The sequence below is a fragment of the Akebia trifoliata genome, chromosome 14 (assembly GCF_017979445.1).
Source record: "Akebia trifoliata isolate Shusen 1 chromosome 14, ASM1797944v1, whole genome shotgun sequence".
Classification (NCBI taxonomy): Eukaryota; Viridiplantae; Streptophyta; class Magnoliopsida; order Ranunculales; family Lardizabalaceae; genus Akebia; species Akebia trifoliata.
The window spans coordinates 756,091-768,351 of NC_141388.1; the positions used below are offsets into that span (position 1 = coordinate 756,091).

The 12,261-nt window shown below is 37.2% G+C and overlaps 2 protein-coding genes across 3 annotated transcripts; one reads left to right on the forward strand and one right to left on the reverse strand.

Moving 5' to 3' along the window:
- The first annotated feature begins 1,303 nt into the window (after positions 1-1,303).
- On the forward strand, positions 1,304-5,460 carry LOC147385269 (uncharacterized). The gene is made up of 8 exons (XM_086422483.1): positions 1,304-2,316; positions 2,398-2,530; positions 2,635-2,850; positions 3,712-3,867; positions 3,984-4,236; positions 4,323-4,723; positions 4,809-4,925; positions 5,018-5,460. The coding sequence occupies exons 1-8, from the start codon at positions 1,328-1,330 to the stop codon at positions 5,351-5,353; spliced, it is 2,601 nt and encodes an 866-aa protein (XP_086278609.1). The 5' UTR covers positions 1,304-1,327; the 3' UTR covers positions 5,354-5,460.
- Positions 5,461-6,225: 765 nt separating this feature from the next.
- LOC147385270 (microtubule-associated protein 70-2-like) lies at positions 6,226-12,154 on the reverse strand. 2 transcript variants are annotated; one of them, XM_086422484.1, is made up of 11 exons: positions 11,804-12,153; positions 11,192-11,277; positions 10,211-10,276; positions 9,929-10,099; positions 9,402-9,572; positions 9,120-9,275; positions 8,577-8,723; positions 8,087-8,158; positions 7,479-7,982; positions 7,208-7,395; positions 6,226-6,594 (listed from the first exon to the last, which is right to left on the reverse strand). In XM_086422484.1, the coding sequence occupies exons 1-11, from the start codon at positions 12,009-12,011 to the stop codon at positions 6,576-6,578; spliced, it is 1,788 nt and encodes a 595-aa protein (XP_086278610.1). In that variant the 5' UTR covers positions 12,012-12,153; the 3' UTR covers positions 6,226-6,575. The 2 variants fall into 2 exon arrangements, with proteins under 2 accessions (XP_086278610.1, XP_086278611.1); XM_086422485.1 differs by lacking the exon at positions 6,226-6,594 and having other exon boundaries at positions 7,204-7,395; positions 11,804-12,154.
- Between the last annotated feature and the right edge of the window lie 107 nt (positions 12,155-12,261).

Consider the following 12,261-nt stretch of genomic DNA (forward strand, 5'->3'; position numbering starts at 1 on the left):
GATCAGAGTCAAAAACTCCCACAATCATGACCAGATACATCGCTATACAAATGTACATGACACGTGTAAAGTGTTGAGGTGGGGTCTTTCTAAATAAAGAATACAGTCTTGATCACGGCTCGATGCATTAAAACATATAAGGGAGGGAAAGAGGATACAACTTCCATTTGAAAACTTAAATAAAATATGAGGAAACGTATGACACTACTCCACACCATACAAGATTACAACTTACAGCAAATGTACATCTCAGACTGTCCAATATGTGGGTCCCAATTTTCCCCTCTCATCACATATTCCCCCCATCTCACGCAGAAACATACATCATTTGCCTTGGAATACATAGAATTATAAATCCTTTTCTTTAGTATCCCAAGACAAAAGATCTAAGATTCTTTGACGGGAGACATGTCAAAGGGGGTGTAAGATTATTATCACTCTTGAATATGTCTATCTCGAGGCATAACATCTATGATTCTAGTACATGTCACATCGGGAGAGTATTTTGATTGTGGCACGTGGGGGAGTCAAATTGTCGTGACTCTTTTTTGAAAGTTGATGGATGTATAAATCTGATCAGGAAAATCTTGTCTATCCAATCCAATGATCCAAGCCTTCCTCTTCATCTAATTGCAGTCCCCTACAAATGGAAGTGTAAACAATTTATTCAAATAAATAAATAAATAAGAGTTTTCGATTACGTAAAGAAATCCCAAAAACATCTAAATATTAACGAGATGAGAAGGAAAAAAAAAAAAAACAGTTGATTTGGACGTATTTGAGTTGCCCTTTGTATTTTCAAATTGATGACAAGTCCCCTTGATCTAGGTCTCCTGTGTTGGACCAATAAAAAATGGCTTAAATGTCTTCTTCCTCAACCTATAATCAAAATGGCTTAATGGTTAAAATTTTCTCCTACTCTTCAATCTTGGGATTCTATCTATTTCAATGTCCAAACCTCAAAAACAAGATATAAATTTTCTTACAAGAGATATTGATAACTGATGTATGGAAGACAAGTTTCAATAAATTAATAATAATTTAAAATAGAGGTCGAAGATGATTGATTTTGAAAAGAAAATTTAAAGATTTTTTATTACAAGGTGAAAATAATAACCTTTAGTCATTTTACATGAATCTATAATAGAAGATCAAGGCCAGGACCATGTCTTCAGTTTTAAAACACAAGTGAGTAAACCATAAATATTCACCAAAACGAGGGGGTACCCAAAAAATAAAAAACTAAAATATTTTGGATAGTTCTTCATCTTGAATCTGTATATAAGATTCCATGGGACATATATTTTTTTATATCTTAATCAAAAAAATGCCAGGACTCAAGATCACCAAAAAACATCACAAACATCTCAACAATCCCTTTCCTTCTATTCCAAAATCTCTTCCATTCATCCATGGAAGTCTGTTCTTCAATTCTGATAGAGTCCCTCCACATCAGGTCTTCCATGTTGGGAAGGATTTCCAGGTCAATTGGAGCTCAATCAAGGGTGGGTATCTCTCCATTTCTCATCAATCTCAACCAACCAGAGCCATCTGGTCGACCATCCCTGGACAAGCCTTTGTTTCTGCAGCATTTGTAGAAACAGAAATTGAAGAAAGTAGAGGCTCCTTTGCTATTAAAGATGGTAATATTCACTTCATCTGTAACCATCAGTTCATTGAGGATATAAGATTGATTAATCAATCTGATTTTGATGAAGAAGCGAAAGATCAAGATTTCTCATCTGGGTTTTGGAGTTTTGCCCAGAAATCAGATCTTAATAATACCCATTTCCCTGTTTTGCTAATAACAGGTTTGATTTTCACTAGGAAGAGAAAGAAGGTTGAACTGTCCACTATTCATGGAAATATAGATTCTGAGACAAATGAAATTTCCAATGCTCTAAGGTATTGGGTTTTATTTGATCAGAAAAATAATCATCAAATTGGGTTTCAAGTGAAGCTTGGAAAACCCAACTTTGAAATCCACCCAAGAGCTTCAAGAAGATTCCACAAGTTAAAGCAAAGATTGGGTAGGCTTCGACGACGACGACTTGGGATGTGTTGGTCCTTAAAGCCTAGGGGTTTTGTAGGAGTTCCGTCCGCCGATGAAGACGACGAAAAGGTTGCAGAATTTAAAGCGTTCAATAGGATTTTCATCACCTATTCAAGTGAAGAAGATGAGAGGTTTTATGGATTTGGTGAGCAATTCTCCCATATGGAATTCAAAGGCAAAAGGGTACCCATTTTTGTTCAAGAGCAGGGCATTGGAAGGGGAGATCAACCAATAACTCTTGCAGCTAATTTTGTTAGCTATAGGTACATTAAAGACCAATCTACTCATCATTTAATTTAAATTATGATTTTTCTAATCACATATGTTTATCGTCCTCATTGTAGAGCTGGAGGCGATTCAAGCACAACTTATGCTCCTTCCCCCTACTACATGACATCGAAAATGAGGTCACTTTACCTTGAAGGATACAACTATTCTGTTTTCGATTTAACGAGACACGATACAGTTCAAATACGGGTAATTCATGGTTGTTAAATAACATTCTATAACATATTTTGATGGCTTGATGTTTTGACATATAGTTTGTTTGAAGTCTTTCATATTCTGGATATTGTTGATAGATACATGGTGAGTTGGCACAAGGAAGGATACTGCATGGGAACTCACCTTCGGAGCTCATCGAACGATTCACTGAGACCATTGGGAGACCTCCCGAACTTCCCAAGTGGATAATCTCCGGTGCTGTGGTTGGAATGCAAGGTGGAACAGAATCTGTACGCCGTGTTTGGAAACAATTACAGAAATATGGTGTCCCCATTTCGGCATTCTGGTTACAGGTAAATAAATGCTGTGAACATTTTTTATTTTATTTTATGGGTAAATGCTTGGTTAGTACAGAAATATTGTTAATTATTAATAATTAGCATAAGCGGTATGGGTTCAAGGGGTTTGAACCTAGGACCTGGGAACAACCTCCACAAGTATTATAATAAATACTGTGAACATCACAACCCTAATAAATTATAAAGGCAATAAAAGAACACAGAATACAGCAAGATTTATATAGCTTGTTAACCAGCCAACCAGTCCAAAAGATCAATTTGTTGAAGAGGGCGAGAACTATGAAGATAAGAGGGTCACGGGACTTTACTGGGTATGACACATCCGAGAGTGGAGGAAAATATACATTCAACACTCCTCCTCACCCATAAGGATGGAAAGAATCGAACCCGTGACCTATACAAATCTAACGCCTTGATACCATGTTAACCAACCAAGGACTCCAAAAGACCAATTTGTTGGAGAAGGGGAGAACTATGAATAGAAGAGGGTCATGGGGCTTAACTGGGGCATGACATACCTGAGAGTGGAGGGAAATATACACTCAACAGTTTGGCAGTATGCCTATATCCATGGATGAGATGAGACTGGAGAGTGACTCACAAACTTTAAGAAATTACAATCTGGGTTTCTCCACTCTCTCTGATTTCCAGATCCCTGAAACACTAGTTTTCCTGTTCAATTTCACTCTACCCAAGACCCTAATTTGAGTACAAGTGGTCAGTACTTTCATGGTTGTCAATCACCACTTCGATTCAAGAAATCTATCACAACACATATATTTGTCAATTCATGTTCATGTTCATGTATAGTTGTGTATTGTGTGTCTTGTGTTATGTGTAATGCTTGTCATGTAGGATTGGGTGGGGCAGAGGCAGACGGTAATCGGCTCACAGCTCTGGTGGAACTGGGAAGTGGACACATCACGATATGAAGGATGGCAAAAACTAGTGAAAGACCTATACACCCACGAAATTCGAATGATGACTTACTGCAATCCTTGTTTAGCTCCGGTACTCATCTTCTCCCTCATCAATGCTTAACGAATAACGTGATGTTAAAACCATCTTTACATTCTTATTGGAGGCTACTTTCGACAGTTTGTTGAAGCTTTTGCTCACTACTGTAGATTCATGAAAAGCCAAACAGAAAGAGAAACCTCTTCGAGGAAGCCAAAAACTTGGGTATATTAGTGAAAGACAAGAATGGAGAAACATACATGGTTCCAAATACAGCATTCAAGGTAGGGATGTTGGATTTGACACACCCAGATGCTGCAAGTTGGTTCAAGCAGATCTTACACGAAATGGTGGATTGTGGGGTCAGAGGGTGGATGGCGGATTTTGGCGAAGGCCTTCCATTAGATATCTCAGTCCATTCAGGTTCGAAATTTTAACAATTATTTTTCCTGAATTTGTGAAGAATTTGTATATGCCAATATTAATTAATTTGGACATTTATTGATTAGGCGAAGATCCTGTTTCTATCCACAACAGATATCCTGAGTTATGGGCCAAAATGAATCGGGAGTTCGTGGAAGAATGGAAGGCTTCTCGATTTGGAAAAGAAAGGGAAGACCCCGAAGAGACCCTTGTCTTCTTCATGAGAGCTGGTTTCAGGGACAGTCCCAAATGGGGAATGCTCTTTTGGGAAGGTGATCAGATGGTGAGTTGGCAGAACAATGACGGAATCAAGAGTGCTGTCGTGGGTTTGCTCAGTAGTGGGCTCTCTGGTTATGCCTTTAATCATAGTGATATTGGAGGCTACTGTTCAGTAAATTTACCCATTATTAGGTATCGAAGAACTGAAGAGTTGCTGCTGCGTTGGATGGAGCTAAATGCATTTAGCACAGTTTTTCGGACACATGAAGTATGTTAAAACTGCCATTACTACAAGTAACATGTCTGATATTCCAACCTCATTGGCTTTAACAGCGATTGTTATTTCCAAACAGGGAAACAATCCATCTGCTAATACCCAATTCTACTCAAACGACCGCACATTATCACATTTTGCACGCTTTGCGACAGTGTTCAAAGCTTGGGAATTCTACAGGATCCAACTAGTGAAGGTGACTGCAGCAAATTCACTGGCACCCACTACCATTTTCAATACTATCAGTTGATGAACAATAATTGAATTTGCTTCTTTTTTTCCAAACAGGAAGCTGCACAGAGAGGTCTACCTGTTTGCCGTCATCTGTTCCTCCACTTCCCGAATGATGAGCATGTTCATAGCCTGACTTACCAACAGTTCTTGGTTGGTACCGAGATTCTAGTGGTGCCTGTCCTCGACAAAGGTAAGAAGGAAGTTAAGGCTTACTTCCCAAAAGGAGAAGATTGTTCTTGGAAACATATTTGGACTGGAAAATTATTCTCAAAACAAGGATGTGAAACCTGGGTAAAAGCACCGATCGGCTATCCTGCCATATTTGTAAAACTTGGATCCCATATAGGAGAGACCTTTTTAAAAAACCTGAGAGATCTTGGTATTATGTAAAGTTCAAGTTCTTAATGAAACCCCAAGTCCAGAATTCATTTCAGAAATTAATATTTGTATTAAATGTCAATCCAATTACAAGCCCTCAAAATAAAGGGCATTCCATATGAAGTAATTCGCACACACAGGTGAATCTCTTTAATATATTGAATAGAAAATGCATTGCCATGGGTGCTTGTTTTCAAATCAAATAATTGCAATTCACAATGAATTATAGTTAGGGTTTAAGGCTTTAACAACAATGTATAGTCAATTATTTGATAATGATAAAGCACTGTTAAAAGCTCAAAAACTGTTGGCCTTTAAGTGAACAAATAGCCTTAAACCAGTAAGGGATCCATCAACTTTATCTTCACCCTAAATAATTTTTGTTCATGTGCATCTCCTTCCCCTACCCACCCACATAACAATTATTACCAGTAAATCTCCATGAAACAGTTCTTAATAAATTTTAAATTACTTACATTATAATAATTTCCAATTTCCAATACATTTGACATTATAAGAGACTGTTGATCTTACTGGGGTTCTAATCATTCTTCATTATTATCCTAAAGGCAAGAAGAAAGGGATGTCCACCAAATATGTCTAGGGTTCAGACCATGCAGTTAATGGTTATTTCCTGAATTGCCCATGCACTGGAAGTTCTACCAGTTCAATACTCCCAAGCCAAAATCCCAAATTTGAGCAGTTACAAATACAAAAGGCAGCATTTTATCTGCAACCTCGAGCATTGCCATCTGCAACATCAACCGGTGGTCAACCCTTCTTGCCGTGGATATTCTTCTCTCTTTAGCAAATTCATTCAACCATTTTCCTAAAATGAAATAACGAATGAACAAATATTGATGAATTGTTATTATTGCAAAATATACAAGAACACAGTAATATTCCGAAAATCATGTCAGTTCTTTACATAGATTGGCTGGCCAACGCAGCAAAAGAGAGAAGAGGAAATAAAAATAAATAAATAAAAAAGCCAACCATGCATGCATGCAGCTCCTGACCCAGTCCCCCATCAAACACACCCAAAAAAAACCCAATAACCCTTTGATCAATCACTGCTTTCGAAATGCAGGATCAGCAAGCCTTAACACACGTATAAGACAAGGAAAAAAGTCCAGTTAAAACATGATAAGATCATAGAACCTATTGATCAAAGAACCAAAGCATAAAAAAGTTGTCCTGATCCGATAATTGTATTGTAGCAGATGCCAGCCACCTAAGGATTCCGTACGTGCCTGAAAAAAATTATGGCACATTAGATAAGTTGGGTATGTTGGAAAAGTAATCTAACTACAAAAACTTTGATCTTTCTCACTGAAAGCTCTCCCTTTCGTGTTACAATGATTATGGAACGTGCTTTGCACATGATTTATGAATATTTTACAAGTACAGTGTAAGGTGAACCAAGCTTGCCACACATTGTTTTAACACAAACACTTTTCCTTGGTAAGATTTTAAGCCTTACTAAGGGTCACTTTGCTCAAATGGATTACCACATTAGCAATCCAACATCACAGCCCATGGAAAAACTCAGATCCAAAAAAATTAAAAAATCTTTCGGACTTGATCCAAGGTTTTGAAAATGGACAGCAACCAAACTTCCACCTAACTCCCAAATTTAAGATAAGGTGAAAAATAACTTTTTGGATTTTTTTTTCAAAGTTTATAGAATTTTGTCCTCTACAATCCTCTGATGCATCGGATCATGGTTTTGGATGCCACATAGTGAGGGTGAAATCCTTACTAACTTAGTTAGGCTAGATGGACTCATTTTTTAAAGGGTGCGATTAATACCCATGTAAGTGATGTAAAGTTCATCACATTGAATATAGAAAAACCTAAAATTACCTTGCAGAAAGTAGTTGGGAGCTATTTGCATCCCCCCTGGAAGCACCACTACGCCGTGCCCTCATATCTTGTAGCCTGTTAACACGCATAGCAGCTACTTCCTTTTCCATGGTAGCTACTTCTCTTCGCATCTTTTTGGCCTCAACTTCCATTGCTTTATTCAAAGTATCAACCTTCTTTGACAACATCTGCTCAGAATTTAAATATCCAGAAGTTAGATAGAACCAGATTTTTTTAATGAGGGAAAGAGAGAATAGTGGAAACAGACAACCTCAATTGCATCATTCTTGTCCTTTAGGCTCTGATCCTTCTCATGGCACGCTTTCCTCAAAGTTATAACTTCCTTTTGTAGGATATCATATAAAAGTCCTGGCACATAATCCTCATGATCTGCATTCGCATTCCCACTTGGTTTCCCATCTGGACTCTCCTTACATGTACCACTTGTCTCATTACTTTGGATCCCATTTCCGTTCGTGATAACCTTTTTTCTGTCCACTGACCTACTACCACCATCAAATGATCTAGATGAACCCTTGGAATGTTTCAACAACATGCTAGCACTGTTGGAAAGCACGGATCCAAACTGTGAATTTGACACTTTTCTTGACGAAAAACCATTGGAAGATGATCTGGACAAGAGCTCTGCTCCACCAAGAGACTGGCGTCGTGAACGCCCATTGCTCGGACTTCTTTCCAAGATAGCTCGACCATTAACATTAGGAGATGCTTTTAGCCCCTCTTCCAAAACTTTGAGCCGTAAATGGTATTTTTCCTAAGTACCCAGCTCAATCAATGAAAAAAATAGAATTGTTTCGATGAGACTACAAGATTAAATAATTAAAGCATAGAAATTGCAAATCAGGAAAATTCCCTCACTTTCAACTGGGCTTCAGATTTTGCAGTACGCTCTGCTACTGCTAGTTTGTCCCGTAGGTGTTGCATCTCTCCCTAAAAAGAATATAGCAAAAAACAATATTAAGCTCCGCAAAATGTCTAAAATATTTTGAAAATCTCCAAATATTTTCCAAGGTTTCTGAAACAATACTCCCGACATTTGAATCACCAGAAAGTGCAATTATTTTGCTTAAATTTTTTTTTTTAATCCATGAAGATATCAAGAAGTTCTCTATCTGTTTTGATATCTACAATTAATTAAAATAATCTAAAATTTTAATATATTTTTGTACCTTCAAATTGTCTCAAGATTGTGTGGATAACATAAGAAAAGAAAAAACATATAAATAAAATCCCCCAAGTATTACCAAAAGAACTTGATGAATGAGAGACTGTGATGAAAACGTAACAATAGAAAATGGGTAACTTTCAGAAAAAGAACATAATAAAATGGAAGGGAATCAATAAAAACCTGAAAGAATTTCCTCTCTTCAAGCCATTGCTTTACGGGCATTACTTTGTCATTGGCATCTTTCCATTCATTTGCAACTACAACTGCAACTCGATTTGCTGAAACCTTTGCACGAGCTAATTCCCGATCAAGAGTTTTCCTTTCCACCTAAGCAATTATGTCATGGTCAAAAACAACACTAGAGACATTGGTGCATACTTAGGATAGCACTCTGGTATTTTGAAAGAATAAATATCTTTACTATTATAATGAGAGAAGGCGGAGTAGAAGTAGTTCGACACCAAAATTTGGATTCCAAAAATGCCCCCACCTTAACATTTAAACTTAATATACAGGGTCCTTTTGGTCAAAAACCAAGAAAATTGCAATCCTCAGTCCCTAAAATCACGTTGGTTAGTTTTCAAAATCATAAAAATATTATTTTTACTATAATCTTCAAAACCACCATTTATTTAATATATATTTTAAATTACAAATAAGACCTTCAGATACATGTGAATTTGCACATGCCACCTTCTTGTTTAAAATAAAAAGAACAATTACATTCATCTCCTGCACTTTCCGCTGGTAATCACGCACAGCATTGGCAGCAGCCCCCCCAGCAAGAACAGACTCCTCAAGTTCACGTACAGTTTGACTTAGCTTTTCAACCTCTGCAACCTTTTGCCGATGCATTTTGTCCAGAATTTTATTTTCCTCCTGATAAGAAAGCAACAAATTGAAATCCAATCATGCATGAAACTCATATGGGGCAAAAGAAAAAACATACCTGAAAAACAATATATGTAAGATAAAAAAAAGTCGAGCTAGAAAAATCAAGCAAACCTGGCATATCTCAATCTGCTTCATAAGCTCTTGGTTCTTGTTTTGCAGATCATCAACCAGCGATGCCTTTGTCAAAGCTATCTGAACAGTTCTCTCAGCCTCAAGTAAAGCAGCTTCTTTTGATTTAGTAAGGCGATCCAGTGCTCTATTGTCATCCTGTAACTTGGCTGCCTAATAAACCCCAATAGATTTTCTAGTAAGGAACTCATTATTATCCATCATGATCAATTGAGTAAACCACAACATTGCTGACGAAGATCAAAACAAACATCCATATGTGTCATTCAAGAAAGTTAACAAACTATCACTAAAGATGCAAATGTGGATATGAACGTATGATTGTGTCTAACTAAGCACATTTTACACATGAAAATGAGCAGTTATTATACATTAAGAGAGCTTCTATTGCCGCACCAACTTTACTAAGAGCACCCCAAGATCTGTGCTAACTCTTTGGCGATTAGCAAAAGTTGGCATGGCAATAGAACCTCTCTACATTAACCACTATTAGCGCAACTTAAACGTACCTCCAGCCTAGCCAACCTTAGCTCTGCCTCCAGTGGAGTAATGATGGCCTCAATGGGAGGCATCTCATCGTCTTTTTGGGCTGCATGGACTCTTCGAAGGGTGGCTTCTGCTGCAAACTGTGCAGCCAGAGCTGCTTTTCTCTCATCATTTATCTTCTTGATCTCGAGGTTCTACAAATTAGAGTACGAAAAGGCACAGTCAACGCCTACTTATGACGGGATGCAGAAAACTAACCCAAACAGATGCAGAAAATAAATTCGGGCAGAAAAAATAAATAGCACCTTGTTTTCCAAAAGAGCTTCAGTCACCATTAGCTTTTCCCCCACTTTTTCTAGTTCCTCAGTCAGCTGGAATGACATTAAGCAGAACAAATAATAAGGGACTCCATATTTATGAATTTTAATAAAATAGAACCTGGATTATTCTTCAAGAGCTAGATCATATATCACTGGTTCTGTCATTAAAGGGCTATTATCAAATTCAATGATTGAACAACCTTGAAGAAAGGTATATTGTGTACTCTTCTCAGTTATAGATATTAAATAACAACCGGGATTCAATTAGGAAATCTCGCAATTTTTCAATTAGACACTTTGTGGTACTCATTTTTCTTTTACAGATTGTGGTAAATGTCTTGTAGTGCCGTACCATCTTGAGGAGTGTCCAAGTTCCAACAATTTTCAGCACGGCAAATATCCCTAAAGTAGAAGTACCAAGAGAACATTGAAAACATCTAAACCCTGTGTGAATCAATGTCTCCAATCTAAAGATGAAGTCCTCAAAGAACACTACTCCAGAGCCTCCGTGCCTAGAAACCCATTGGAATATAGAGCCTTTGATATAGATAACAATGGTTTGAAGAGATGCTTTGAACCCTTAAAAACCTTCCCATTTTGGTCCTTTCGAATTCTTTACAACGTAGTGAAGAGAAGAATCCTTAAAAAAAAAAGATGGTTTGTTGAATCTCCACTTGCTTTATACATTGAACAAAATCTCACAATAATCCACTAGTGGGTATTGAGATGATCTACTATGAGATATCTATCAAAAATTGATGTCCAATAAGAATGATAAAAAAAAAAACACATATTTTAGACGAGATTTAGAACTCCCTCTCCTCCAAAAAAACGAACCAATTTTTTGATTTGATCAAACAAGACAGATAACCAATTATTTTCCTCTAATTTGAATTTTATTTCGTGATTATAATCTCCCTTCCTTTGATATACAAAATCCGGTTTCTGATATTTTATTGAACTTACTTCTTCAACTGCTTTTTCTTTGAGGCGTTCTGAGTATTTTAATGCCTTGATTTCTGCATGTGCATCCCCCAATTCCCTATCCTTATCTGCAAATAGAGCATCAAAACTCAAACTTTACACACAAAAAAACGCCATAAATAACGGAATTCACCAAAACGGCCAAAATAAATGCTCCAAAACAAAATCATTGTCTCAGAGAAAAATTAAATTAATAAAGAAGGAACCCTCCATAACATAAATAAATGCAACACCCCTAACATACTAGGGGGGTCAACAAGAACCGTGGGTCTATCTCCAATAGACCAAAAACTAACGAAGAAATCCAAAAATACCTCATCGACAACTCCTTAAATTAAGTTCACTAAGCACAAAGCATGGGCATTTAAGTAAATACATCTGCAAGTTAATATTATCTAATTATGTATATAAGAACATCAAATCCAGAAATAAAAATATCTGAAGAAAATTAAAAATTTGCTGGCTCCGAAATTAGCATTAAAAAAAGGGGAGGGGAGGGAAACATCCAAAACTCTAACAGACCATGATCAAAACAAACGCATTTCTCCTAAAATAGATGAATGACAAAACAAAATTAGAAGAAAATTTGCTCACCTCTAACCTCATTTTCGAGGCGATTGAGCTCAACCTTGACTGGATCAGACCCGTGCAAGAGAGTAATGAAATCGTCCACTTCGGAGCCAGCTCGAGCGATCAAGCTCTTCTTCTTAGACTTAAACGAAGCTGATGTCGCAAAAGCCGTTGGTCTATAAGAATCCAACACCGGCGTAGCTTCCCCATTGCTGATGTGTGCATCCTCCATTAGAGATCTGGTTCTCCACCCTCATGAAAAACTGAAACCCTAGACTTAGAAATCTAGAGAGAGAAACATAGGCCCGCGGTTTTTATTTTTCCTGCAGAGAGAGAGAGAGAGTTTATACGTTCAAGCTGTGATTAAGAGGGGTTTAGGCGCGGTTTAAATGCGAGAGATTTATTTGAGTTTTTCTTTTATATTTGGTTTTTATAAAGCGAAAAGTTATCCAGTGTAGCATTGTATACATAAACAGTGTACG

Bases quoted from the DNA above. Each gene is read 5' to 3' on its own strand.
- LOC147385269 (XM_086422483.1), top strand. From the start codon at position 1,328: ATGCCAGGACTCAAGATCACCAAAAAACATCACAAACATCTCAACAAT. The intron at 3,868-3,983 runs GTACTCATCTTC...TCACTACTGTAG, and splicing joins GCAATCCTTGTTTAGCTCCG to ATTCATGAAAAGCCAAACAG. The intron at 4,926-5,017 runs GTGACTGCAGCA...TTTTCCAAACAG, and splicing joins ACAGGATCCAACTAGTGAAG to GAAGCTGCACAGAGAGGTCT.
- LOC147385270 (XM_086422484.1), bottom strand. From the start codon at position 12,011: ATGGAGGATGCACACATCAGCAATGGGGAAGCTACGCCGGTGTTGGAT. The intron at 10,277-11,191 runs GTAAGTTCAATA...ATGTCATTCCAG, and splicing joins AAGAAAAAGCAGTTGAAGAA to CTGACTGAGGAACTAGAAAA. The intron at 7,396-7,478 runs GTTGTCTGTTTC...AATTCTGAGCAG, and splicing joins ACAAGAATGATGCAATTGAG to ATGTTGTCAAAGAAGGTTGA.